The sequence below is a fragment of the Octopus bimaculoides genome, chromosome 1, assembly GCF_046866305.1.
Source record: "Octopus bimaculoides isolate indiv1 chromosome 1, ASM4686630v1, whole genome shotgun sequence".
NCBI lineage: Eukaryota > Metazoa > Mollusca > Cephalopoda > Octopoda > Octopodidae > Octopus > Octopus bimaculoides.
The window spans coordinates 121,049,661-121,063,445 of record NC_142928.1 but is presented as its reverse complement, the minus strand read 5'-3'; the positions used below and the strand labels follow the sequence as shown (position 1 = coordinate 121,063,445).

The following is a 13,785-nucleotide window of genomic DNA, read 5'->3' as shown; positions in this document are numbered from 1 at the left end:
GAATTAAGTCATTTAAAAAAAGGTGGGGGGGACATCAGGAAGCATGGACATTTTGAAGGATGTAGTGTCCCAGCAGCAAACAACTGATGGGAGTAGTTTATAATAGGTGTTTTTGTTTTAAACTGTTTGTTACATTTTCTCCATTTTGGTAACAAAGTCTTTTTTTTTTAAATCTAAGATATCAATCATGAAGATTCTAAAATATGAAATACTATGTTGGAACACTACTACTTATGTTAGATATCTGACAACAGCATCACACTACTGATTAGCAAGTATAGGTTATTTCCATCCTGGAAACAGTTTGATTAGAAAGGATGTCACCCAATACATAAAATAGACAACAACAATATCTGAATATACTTCAATCACACTATAGAATTAACTGTATTAAACCACATTACTACCGTTCTCATAAAAGCCTATAACCAAAAGGCATCTTACAGGAAAATTTTCATTGAAATGTCTCTTTTTATACAACAAAAACAGTGATAGAACCCAAAAGAGTGACTATTAATTAGAAACAACATATTTACATTCAAATAGCTAGCTTAGATCAGTGTAACTCAATAATTGGTAGCCCAGTTTCCTAATTTTACTGAAGAATGCTTTGAAAGTTATTTTAATGGCAAACTAAATTTTGTGCAGTGGTTTTATCATCCATATTTCCTTGAACTATTTCATCCATCATCTGTCTTTCTTCAGTGTGGATTAGTGCCCTGCCTGTTAAATTTTTATGGAAACAACTAAAGACAGGGATTTACATAATGAAATCCTATTGGACCTTGGTGAATTATCAGTCAGGTTTCTGCTCATTGATAACATGATGTCATATTTTAATTATGACAAAGACTATTTTGAAAATAAGTTTTAAATATTGTTGTACTTTGGTTTAGATGTCTTATTTCTAAGAAAAACAATGACCCCCCTCTAAACACTCAGTACCCTCATAGTATCCCCTTGACATTTCTTCCTAATTGTGAACTCACAAACACCCCTAAGGGAGTATTACCACCTCAGTTAAGAACCACTGGATTAGAGGATTCAGAAATGAAAAGTATAAATTGGTGCTAATTGTTGAGGATTATTATAATCTTTCACAGCTACAGACATCTTGCATCTAATTAGTCAATGATGTGTTGTTATTGTTGTTTAGTCCAAATTCAGCCTTGATGAAGCAGAGAAATGATCAAAGGCATTCCAACCATGGCCATCCCATTTTTACTCAAACAATACATCTTGGACTAAATGGACTATTTTCCAAAATTGTACAATGTGATTTGAAGGAGATCTGGCTGCTATTTCTTGCAGATCAAAGAACCACAGAGAAGCTCTCTCACTGGCTCAACCATTGCATATTTTACAAAGACTATAACCAGCAGAATGCATTTTTACACAGGGAATACAATAAAATAAGTTATAGCAAGATGTGTCATAGCAAGGTGTCTAAGCTCTAAAGCACAATTTTAACTAATCAAGACAAGTTAAACAAAGATGGAGAAGATGCAAACAACAAGTTGTGTATTTACATCCACTAGAATAAGAATAGGATAGAGAAAATTCAGAGAGCTTTTACTACCGTTGGCAACCAAAGGTCTCTCTCTCTCTCTCTCTCTCACTCCAAAGGAAGATTGTATGATGCATGTATATGAACAGCAATACTATATGGCGATGAGATGTGGACCACACACATACGACAGAAGTAAATAGACACCCTTATAATTGTTAAAATTTATGTAAATCTGAAATTATATTTTCAAACTATTTATTATTATCATGTAAATATGTAATATTTAGTAGACATGCCCTTTACATTTTTCAATGCGAGGACCCTACTCGGCATGCTACTGATCAGATGACAAATATTCTCTTCAGGAATTTCTTGCCAAGTTTCATGCAGTAATATCTCAAAAGATATGGCTTTGAGGACACTTTCCTGTTCTTTTTACGAAGTGTCCTGTCCATTATGCCCCACAGGTATTCAATAGGATTCATATCTGATGACTAGCTTGGTCATGGACGCTTCTTAATGCCATTCTCTTCCAACCAATCATCAGTCTTTTTAGCCATGCGACAAGGAGCTTCCATAAATGAAGTGTCTTCTTCAATCACTTCACCACTAGAGAAGATTGGGAGGAATCCCTTCTGCAATATGGGCACATTTGAGTTTGTTTCCCTCACATTCCACCAGCTCTGATCAACCAATACTCCAAATTGCTCCCCAGACCATGACAGAATAGTCACCATGTTTCATTGTTGGCTGCAATCTTTTCACATCAAATTCTTAACCACAGAGTCTCCAAACCCACACTCAATCACTGTCAGAAAATACAGCAAATCTGGACTAACCAGAGAATATGACAGTGTCCCAAAATGCTAGTGGTCTCTCCACCATCTCACTGGCCCAATTTCTTCATTTGATATTGGGTTGTCAAAGAAGTGGCTTCCTTCTTGCTGCTCTTCCATAGTAGCCAAGTTTGTAGAGATACCTGACAGCTGTTCTGGGACTGACATCAACTTGCTATGTCAGTGGCCTTGCAACAAGGATTATCCTCACACTTAGTAAAGAGAAGGGTCCTGTTAGAGGGCCCTGGTTGATGTGGACTCCTTCCCCACTCTGGTGAATTAATTGCACAATCACTATCAACTGCAGAAAGTGGGATCCCAAGGTTTTGTAATTTTACGCTGGCAAAGTCCACCTTCAGATTGACTAACAATACAGCCTCTTTGAAATTTGGACAGTTCTAAGGCTTGTTTCACATGCAGCATGATTAAACAGTCACATATAGAAACTGAACCATACGTCAATTAATAAAAAATATATATATTTTTCAAGTTGAAATAAAGATAAGACGATGTTATATGGGGTGACTATTTACGTGCGTGTGTGTGTGTGTGTGTGTGTGTGTGTGTGTGTGTGTGTGTGTGTGTGTGTGTGTGTGTGTGTGTGTGTGTGTGTGTGCGTAAGACAGAGAGAGAGAGAGAGAGAGAGAGAGCTGCAAGACAGGCTGACAGTAGATGATTTATTAAAATACACAGCAAGGCAACACTAAGAGGTGGACATGTCAACCAAAAACTGTTCAGTTTATTCTTGACTTTATATCAGGTGATGCTTATTATGCAATTTCTTAATTACAACAACAAAGATGGAGGTGATGGTGACTGGTGTTAATAGATGCAGTTGGTTGTGGTGAGGGTGGTGGTGTGGTGATGATGATCGTGCTGGTATGTGATGATAAGTTCATTGGAACAATGATACCAGACATTTGTTTATTGTATACTGAGTGGAGGGAGTAGTATTAATGGTGTTGGTAATGGTGGTGGTGATAGAGATGGTGGTTGCAGAGGATATGTGAAAGCTAGAGAGGAATGGTGCTAGTATGCTCTGGTGTACTTGTGCAACAGAGTGCAGGTGTATTGGAAGAAAAGTTAGGCATAAGAGGAATTAGATACAGTATGCAAGACAGAAGACTGCATTGGTTTGGTCATGTGATGAGGATGGGTGTAGGCAGCTGCATAAAGAAAGGCCAATCATTCAAAGTGGATGGAATTAGTGGAAGGCGGAAACCCAAGAAGGCATGTGGCAAAGTATTGAAGGCCAATCTTAGGACACTGAACCATAAGGAAATGAATAAGGACCAAGATATCTGGTATTTTGCTGTACTCAAAAAGAGCTAAATATTTAAAACTGAAATCAATTAATCACATAAAATAATACATAATCAATAAAACAGAACAGAGGCGTAAATAATTTACTATAATTAATTTGATACCAAACTTTTCTGAATTTAAATCTTGCTGTAGTCAATTTTTTCAATATCTTTGATTCAATTCTATAGGAAGTAGTAATAGACTGGAGTGAACTTAATTATAATCTCATCTGTCAAGCAAATCAATATCTGATCAATATGCATAATATTTACCATATAAAAAATGCTTTCCTATTATATGATAATATCAAAATGTAAAAAGATTTAAGAATAAAGAGATAATTACTTTCCAAATAGAGTCAAGAGGACTTGGTCCATTTAGGGTAGGTTTAGAAAGTCCTTGAACAACTTTCTCAAATTTCTCTACTTCTATCACAAATTTATCAAGAGTTTCTTTGTCCTGGTAGGGATCTTGTTTCTGAGCTAGTTTCATTGCATTGTTTTTGATGGCCTCCTCTTTTTGCTGTTGAATTTCTTGTGGTGTAAGTACTTTAGGTGTAAGAACAATGTCTGCTATTGTTGTCTCTCGTACGTTTTCAGGACTAGAAGACAGAATATCATCCAGAGATGAAACAGTTGATCCAGACCATTGACGACTTAGTTTGGGAGGATTTAGGATATGTGAAGAGCCTTGTGTTGCTGGTAGAGATTGAGATGTGGTCACAGACTGCTTGAAAGTGTGTTGAGGTGATGGTTGGCCTGGGCCAGAAGTTTGAATGTTTGAGTTTTGAACTGTTGTAAATTGTGGTTGGATAGTGACATTTAGATCAGCTGATGTAATGATAGTGGATGAAGGTGGAGTGTACTGAGATAGTGGTTGCTGAAGATGTCCTCCACTGACATCAGAAAGAATCTGATTGCCAGACTGCTGTTGAGAAGAAGGTCCTTGAACTGAGCTTGTAGCCATTTGTTGACGGTTGCTCTGTTGTTGGCCAGAAGTAACTTGTTGAGTGTGAGCAGGTTGTAGATGGCCTTGTGATGTTCCAGATGTAATATGTTGCTGAGATTGGTTCTGTAACATATTCGGGTTACTCTGTTGTGTTGGCTGTCTTGGTAGTACCCCTTGTTGTGCAACATGTTGCTGGGGATGGCTGGGTGTTATTCCAGGTTGCATTTGTTGCTGTTGCAATGGTGGAACCTGTGCAGTCATACCAGGTAGATGTTGCTGTGAAAGTGGTGCCAGATTTGTAGAAAGTTTCTGTTGGAAATTCAGATCCTGTTGTTGCTGTTGTGGTTGTACTGTAGAAACTCCAGTCATTCCTTGATTTGGATGTGATTGCATTACCCCCATTGTATTCTGTTGCTGCTGAAAAGAGCTTTGAGTAGAAGGTGGCTGGATCTGTGAGGTTCCTGATTGTAATTGCTGCTGTGTAGCTTGATTTTGTTGAACAGGTGCTGGCATTCTAGCTGTAGCCATCTGCTGAGAATGATCAAGAATAGTTGGTTTTGCTGCTTGAACTGGGAAAGATTGAGAGAAGGGAGTTTGATGTGAAGATCCTGCAAGGATCTGTTGATTAGCTGTCATTTCTTGAGAGGGTGTTTGGTTATAAGTGTGTTGAGGAGAACTTTGGGGTACTGCTGGCGATTGAAATCTAGAGGAGATAATCTGTCCTGGTTGGGGCTGACCTGTCACTTGTTGGTGACTTAGACCACCATATGATTGGTTGGGTATCCACGTCTGTTGTGAAGGAGCTTGTGGCTGATTTTGCTTCCATTGGTTAGGAATTTGTGGAGGTAAACCTGGTGGTTGTAGACCTAAAAAGAAAATATTAAAAATTATTTGATATGTATTTAATTTTTTAAACAATTCAAAAAGTAAATTGTCACAGACATTACTTTGATGAATGGATAAAAAAAAAACATGCTCAATCCATTTGTCTTAATATTTCCCCCACCTCTTTCACTCTCATATATTGTAAGATTCTCACACACAGTCTACATTACAAATATTTTTTTTTTTTACACTAGAAAACGTAGAAAGTGATGGGGAAAGTATCAATTGCAAAAAAAAAAAACACAACCAAATTATTTTTCACCCATCATCTCTATGTACTTTAGCTGCTATATTTTCTACTAACAACACTGATTAAGACACCTAGATATCAGAAACTAATATACTGCAGTTGCTGAGTCATCTGAGCTGTTTATAGCATTCATTCTCTGAACCAAGATTTCAAAAACACAGGTGCACCTTGTTAGCCTGCCAGAAATCCCTCTACACATTTTAATGAATCTAGTGATTGCAATGCATATTAAATGGACTACCTACTTAATCTTCTATATCAAACATCTCAGTTATTCATATGAATTTGTGGTGTCTCTTACTAATTAGACTTTGGTATTGGGTATTCAAGCCTTTGGGTATTCAAACAGTTAGGCCTTTGATTAAACCATTAGAATCTTTTTTAGAACATCCGGTTTCATTTTTTTTTTGCAGCATTTGAAACAGATTTTGAAATAAAAAGGATGTTAACATATAAAAGTTCAAAAGGTCTTAAACTCCTGCATTATTGATTCAGCAACTATAATGAATAGTAGGGGAGTGATCACAGAGCCCTGGCTAACACCTACCTGTACATTAAATTCCTCACTCACCTTGCTACTAATTCTAACCTTGTTTACAGTACCTTCAAATTAGTAAATGGCTCTTACAAATGATGCATCTACACCCATTTTCCTTAACAGCCCAAAACTAAAGAATATAAGACAGACTCTTTTGAAGACTTTGTCCAGCTCAGTAAATGCATAGTGCAATTGTTGTCAGTTTGCTTAGAATTTCACAGGCAGCTGTTCCATGCAAAATATGACAACTGCCATTCCAGAAATAACACTAGAGTGGGAAGTCGAACATTATGCATTCCCAATTACACATGCATTTATGTAAATCTAGTTTTGATGACAGTAAGTGAAATGCATTGGACAAATCAATGACAATGGTTAAGACCATCATCAGAGTCACAAAAATATTAATTAAAAAAAAAATGACAAAGGAAATTAGCAATAAACATAATGATTATCAAAACTGATGATGGTGACAGATGCAGTAACAGACAACGACCATGACAGACTTAAGAATTGCAATAAAGCAAAAAGAAGTAATGACAAAAACAAATATGGAGTTAATAAGAAATAATGACAACAATACAAATTATGGCAAACTAGTTCAAGTGTATTTACACTGAGATGATAAAATTGCTGACATACTCACCAGCTGATGATGACATAGCAGGTGGCTGAGGTGTCGGAATGTGTTGCAGTGGCTGAGCCTGTGGATGGAGTTGAGGTTGGAGTTGGGGCTGGGCTTGTGGTTGGTGCTGTGGCTGGGCCTGTGGTTGGTGCTGTGGTGGTAGCTGGGGCTGGGCCTGTGGTTGGTGCTGTGGTGGTAGCTGGGGCTGGGCCTGTGGTTGGTGCTGTGGTGGGAGCTGGGGCTGGGCCTGTGGTGGGAGCTGGGGCTGAGCCTGTGGTGGGAGCTGGGGCTGGGCCTGTGGTGGGAGCTGGGGCTGGGCCTGTGGTGGGAGCTGGGGCTGGGCCTGTGGTGGGAGCTGGGGCTGGGCCTGTGGTGGGAGCTGGGGCTGGGCCTGTGGTGGGGGTGGAGGCTGAGGCTGCCCCTGAGGAGGCTGAGGTTGTCCTGTGAAAGTAGGATGCTGTTGGCCATACTGTGATGTAGAACCAGGAGGATAGTTCATATGAGCAGGCTGCTGTGGCTGCTGCTGTTGAGGTTGAGACACATGCTGCAAGGGTACATTGCTTATATACTGACCAGATGGATGTCCACTTCCAGCTGCCAGCTTAGATGGTGATACCCATGGCATAGGTTGATTCTGTCCAACAGCTGGGCTAGTTACTCCATAGCTGCCAGCTGAATGAATGTAACTCATTGAAGATGCAGCTGATGGATGCTGTTGTTGGCTTGCATTAGGCATCTGGTACTGCGTGTGTGAAGGACTGTGCGTAGGATCCATATTTGGATTCCATCTTTGAGTTGGCACCTGACCTTGTGAAGCAGAAATAGGCTGGGCAGAAGGTATTTGGTAAGGGGCAACTTGGGTACTACTAGGGTATTGTTGCTGAGCAACCATTTGACCATAAACAGGCTGCTGTGTAGGTGGGCCAGGCATGTGGCTTTGTTGGTTGGGTGTAGTCCTCGAAGGAGAAGAATAACCTGGCTGTGATACAGAGAACCTGTCACCATAAGGATGTTGCGACGGCGATTGTGAACTATAAATTTGTGGGTGTGGGTGAGTTGCAGCTGTGGATGGAGGCATAGAATAAGGAATCTGCTGTCTTTGGTGTTGTTCTGAAACATTTTGACAGTAAACCTGTTGATAGCTATATATATCAGGATACATAGAATCAATATGGCCAGCTGGAGCTGCCTGATAGTTTGTAGCAGGTATTTGCTGCTGGTTAGGATAGTGAACAAGATGAGCACTTTGAGGTAATGCATTGGGAACACTGGTACTAGCTGGGTACTGCTGAGATTGCTGTACATCTTGAGAATGATAGTACTGTGGCCCACCAGCCTGGACTCTTGAAGCATTAGGAAAGTTTGCAGGATCCTGAAAACAAAAGCAATGAATATCAAAATACCATATTTCATCATGTCATTATTTTCATGAAACATTTGTTAAACTGCAAATACTTTCTTATCACATAAAATTATATTATTTTATTACATTATATTACAAATGTCACTCACAACTTATTACACGGAAATTCATGTTCCAAAGCTCAAAAGAGATTGTGCGTTCCTATAAAAATTTACTTTTTTAAAAATATGTAAGAAATTGAGAGAAGAGCTTTCATTCTGAAAAAAAAATTATTTAGAATATAACTCTATAAACAATAATTTATTATGATATATTAAAATTTTAAAAACAAAATCAATAAAGATACTGCAGTTTAAGATTAACTACAAAAATCCTTTTCAAAATCTCTACAAAATTAGAAGAGACTTTAACCCTTTACTGTTTAAACCAACCACATCAAGCCCAAGATCTGACATCTTACACCTATCCTACAATGCCATTCTAAAAATAAACAATCAGATCATCACATTCTTGAAGCTATGAGATAATGCCCAATTAATTCAAAACAAAAAAGTGTATTTATAAGCATTACATTTGTCAGAGTAATCTAAATGCTAAAGGGCTAAAAGATTAAATTTTTCCAAATAGAGTTTTCATTTAAATTCAGCTTCAAGATAGTTTACATAAATCCAATGGTGAAGCCAATTAAAATCAAATATTTTTCATTAAAATTCTATAAACATGATTACATAGACACAATCTTTTTCTGCCCTCCATTTTCCGTTTTTGTTGCTTTTACATCTGTTTTTACATGTTTGTACAGGGATTTTGAGTGGTTTAAATTGTTTACAATTGCTGTTAGACGTTCTTCCTTTCACTACAAAGCAGAAACAGACTATTGTGAAGGAGGCAATATAGAACAATGTCCAAAGAATGCAATAAATGACTCATGATCATGTCATTCAACACGCATTTTCTTTTCTAATAAACTTATTTATTACAAGCTGCATTTGCTGAGCTGTTGTTATTGTTGGTGGACCCAAATTTGCTTTCTAGTCATTTTATTTATGCACTTAATACTCTTGGACTAGCATGAATATCACAACTCTTATTCCTTGTCCCATGAAATCAACAGGTGCAACCATATTCTTATATTGGAGTGTGGGAAATGAAACCATGAAAAGCCTAGCCAGTAGCTACAGGTTACACTAGTTTATCATAGTAAATATTTAACTGGGGTCTCTTTTCGTGGTTTTTGTCAAGTACAGGTAAAGACTCATTCTTAACCTCAGTTTGGACCTAAACAAGCAAACCTTTGTGAAATGCTTTGTGAATCTAAAGCTATATGCAATGTGACCTTCAATTTTTTTTATAAATTAAAATGTGTCCTTGGAAGGAATCTGATTTCTATTTCTAATAGATTGAAGCTCCCCTGAAAGCTCAGGCCAAAAACTGTCAAATTTATTTTGGTAAAAAAAGGGGGAAAAAAACATATGTGAAATATAGATATGGGATCTGTGACTTGGAAAATCACAACTCCATCTACTTTTAATAAAACATTAAATAAAATTCTTTCAGAGAAAAATTTTATTCATATAAAAAATATAACTTATTACTTCGAAAATGGTGAACAGAAAATTATCAAATTTTATTTAAAAACATCTGATTTCAAGGAAACCCAGATCTTTTTTCAAGGGACTCACTTTGAGAAACTGGTTTAAACTAACCCCCTCCCTTAAAACTGTTGGTTTTGTGCCTAAATTAGAAAATGATTATCATCAATAATTCATGTAACCAATGCCACTTCTACAGTATTCACTGCTGTCAAAGGCCCTGTAACTTCTCTCCTTCATTAAATATGTTATCTACTTGGTGATAAGTTTTGTCTTCTTTCAATGATGCCTAAATAACTAAAGCGTTTCTAAGTAGTGGTTATGTAAGTATGAGTGAAAAGCTGCTACATTTGTGATGTATGCATAATAAAAACACATTTAGGTCTATGTAATCAAAATTTGAAAATATCTGTAACAGAGTGCATTATACAGTTCATGTTTGGGAAAGTGAGTACTGATTAATATTATTTCTCTTGTAATTGATTCCCACAATATTTCTTTCGATTATAGATTTATTTAGTATGTCACTACTTGAGTGTTTCTAAATGTAAGTATTGAGGATGTGAATATGGGAGATGCAATATTTTGTACTGTTGAAATTATTTGATTTAAATGAGTAAGTGAATAAATAATTAGCTTGAATGTAAAGAAAGGTTGGTCTTTCAAAAATTGCCACTTGTAATAAAGTCCAACCTTAAAAGGGGGTTCTTCAATGAAATGTTCTTAGCTGTTTGTTGTTACATGTCAAAGTGTCATCCCAGTTTGGAGTCCTCTTTATATTGAAGGATATATGGTACATTGTGCAGTTAAAATTGCTTTTAGAAATTAAAGTGAAGGCAAGTGGTTTAGTGGTTAGGGAATTCAGCTCACAATCGTAAGGTCATGAGTTCAATTCCCAGCAACGCGTTGTGTCCTTGAGCAAGACATTATTTCACATTGCTCCAGTCCACTCAGCTGGCAAAAATGCATAGTACCCATATTTCAAAGGGCCAGCCTTGTTACATTCTGTGTCACGCTGAATTTCCCCAAGATCTATGTTAAGGGTACACGTGTGTGTGGAGTGCTCAACCACTTGTACGTTAATTTCATGAGCAGGCTGTTCTGTTGATCAGATCAAGTGGAACCCTCATTGTTGTAACCAATGGAGTGCCAGCAAGTAATTGAAATAGTATTAGGTAGTATCTTCTCTTTTACTCATTTCAGTCATTTGATTGTGGCCATGCTGGGGCACTGCCTTGAAGGATTTTTATATTTTTTAAGTCAAACAAATTGACCTCAGGACTTATTTTTTTTAAGCCTAATACTTATTCTATTGGTCTCTTTTGCCAAACCACTAAGTTACAGAGATATAAACACACCAACACCAGTTATCAAGAGGTGGTGGGAGACATACACAGATTACACACACACAGGCTTTTTTCAGTTTTCATCTGCCAAATCCATTCAAGGTTTTGGTTGACCCGAAGCTACAGTAAAAGATGCTTGCCCAAGGTTCCATGTAGTGGGACTGAACTCAAAACCATGTAGTTAGTTTGGAAGCAAGGTTCTTACCACACAGCCACACCTGTAGCTAGGTAGTAAATTTTGTCAAATTTTTCTGTAGTTGCCTATGGCAAACAGCAAATAGGAAACTTAAGAGAAACCTCCATAGATCCAATACTTCAAGCAGGTCAATTATATGAATGCCAGTTAAGATAAAACAAGCAGTGACTAAAAAAAAAAAAAAAAACACTTTCTACCTCTCAGAAATTGCAGTCTTTCCTTTAATCCTACTTAAACATTCATTTAATTATAGAAATAATTCAAAATTTAAACAGTGATTTATAGCATTTAAAAAATAGCATATTTAATGATTAGAACAAAATAAAAAGATAAAAATCAAAATATTTTTTGAAATGGGGCTATTAGAAAAAAGAAATCAAAATCTCTACTGGAGTTAAATAGGAAATATATAAATTTTATTTGTTCATTTCATTTGAATGTTTTTTAAATTATCTTCACATCAAAGACATCTTAATTTTTTTATTTTATTTTATTTTATTTGATTTTGATTTATTTATTTATTTTTGTTGTTTTTTTTTTTGCTCATGAGGTTTCCGAAAGGCACTTAAATATTTCAGTGGTTTTTATCTCTCAAGAGGAACTTATTAAGGAAGATCCTACCTGCACATTTGCAGAGACACTGATTCCTTGCTGCCTGTTGAAAGTACTGTTAACTCCAGCAGTGCTAGGCAATACGTGGGAATAAGCCTGAACATCCATAGTTGGTGAAGCAATGGGTGTGGCCACAGCAGAAACGGTATTAGTGGTGTGTTGCTGACGTTGCTGTGGTGGTGGTAGGAGCTGTGATTTGCATTGCTGAGACTCTTGTTGCTCTTGTGCCACATATGATGGACCTGTAAGTGGCAAAGTTCTACTCATTTCCACAGGAGTACCAGAGGATGGTACTGATATGGCACCAGCATCTGCACTGCTAGGTATTTTAAAAGGAACTGCAGTCACAATAAACTGTTGAGTGTCAGCACTCTGCAAGGGAAAGTAATGGAAAACAAAAGCTCATTTCCATCACAGTCAGACAAATCTAAAAAAAGGGAGACATTATAAAAAATGTAAGTGGTAAACATACCTGGGTGCCTTGAGACATAGATCCTCCTACACCAGCTGGAAGTGCACCACTGCTTCCTCCCTCTCCTTCATGGTGCAAGACCACTGATGCTGCAGTTAAATCAGGTAAGCTGACAGAGCCATCGGGTGTTGATGAACCACTAGAGTGGCTATCCGTTTGGCCCTTAGCACCTTTGCCAAAAGTAGCTGGTTTCATATAAGGTAGATAATCCTTAAGTTTGGGTCCTTCGAAACTTGGTAATGACGATTGTACATTGCTGCCAGGTTTGGGTGCTGCAGGTCTGGATGGGGTTGAAGCTGAAACATTTAACACATCACAATGAAAGACAAAACTTTATAGATTCTTATTTGAAGCTAATCACCTTTCACTATATTAATTGCCTTCAAGAGGAGCAGCTAATTGTAAAATTAAAAATTCAACTATAGAACCGTGATACCAGCCTAGTATAGATTTTAATGAATGGTTCATTAATAAAAACAAAAAACAAAATAGCTTTGGTTAATGAATTATTTTCAAGTCTTCATTTTTATCTCCACTTTTCCTAGCTAGTAAAGGTTAAATGAAACATTTTGATGTGACCTTATAGTCAGATGCTACCAACCTTGTTTGAAAGGGAAGGTATTTTTCCCCCTTCCACTAGTCTTCACACATCAAAAACAATGAAACTGCTGGACTATGAGATGTATTGTTTACAAGAGACAAACAAATATGACTTTCTATTAACATCCCATTTTTCATTCTCAATCAACTTGTACTCTAAATTCATTGCTGTATACATGGCTAACTCTCGCCTTACTGACAGCACACTACATATGGGTAGTATGCTTCTGACAAGCCATTCATCTACTCTTAACTTCCCCAGAGACCTACAGATCACAGAGTAAGGAACCCTGTCAAAGATTTTCTCCAGGTCATAAGTCAAATACCATGACATTCTTTTAGCTAAATACTTCTGCAGTTGTCTTACAAGGTACAGGACATCTGTGATATTTCTCTGTGGCACAAAATTGCATCTCGTGTAACATAATTTTGTTTCTAATTTGGCTATAACTGCATAACTTTTATTACCTGGTCCAGCAATTTGATACCTCTGTAATTACATGCAAGATATTTCCTTTACTCTTGCAGCAACTGACAATAATGCTAGTTATTAAGTATGACCTAATGAGCAATACATAAGAACCAGGAGTAAAAGTGGTTTTAAGAGGAAATGACTGTAGTGAAGAAGTGAGAACACTACTCTGATACAGACATCAGATGTGTATAAAAGATGACAGCTGAGTAACGAAGTGCCAAATGATCCAACA

The 13,785-nt window shown here is 37.1% G+C and overlaps 1 protein-coding gene across 2 annotated transcripts in view; it reads right to left on the bottom strand.

Moving 5' to 3' along the window:
* LOC106867958 (tyrosine-protein phosphatase non-receptor type 23) overlaps positions 1 to 13,785 on the bottom strand; it is a 102,803-nt gene that overhangs the window by 13,416 nt on the left and 75,602 nt on the right. Inside the window, exons 18-21 of one of the 2 annotated variants that reach the window (XM_089357080.1) lie at positions 12,479 to 12,774; positions 12,016 to 12,378; positions 6,919 to 8,269; positions 3,997 to 5,465 (exon numbers count right to left, since the gene is read on the bottom strand). In XM_089357080.1, the coding sequence (XP_089213206.1) occupies positions 3,997 to 5,465; positions 6,919 to 8,269; positions 12,016 to 12,378; positions 12,479 to 12,774 (3,479 nt within the window). The remainder of the gene's footprint in view (positions 1 to 3,996; positions 5,466 to 6,918; positions 8,270 to 12,015; positions 12,379 to 12,478; positions 12,775 to 13,785) is intronic. The other variant, XM_089357091.1, reaches the window with a different exon arrangement.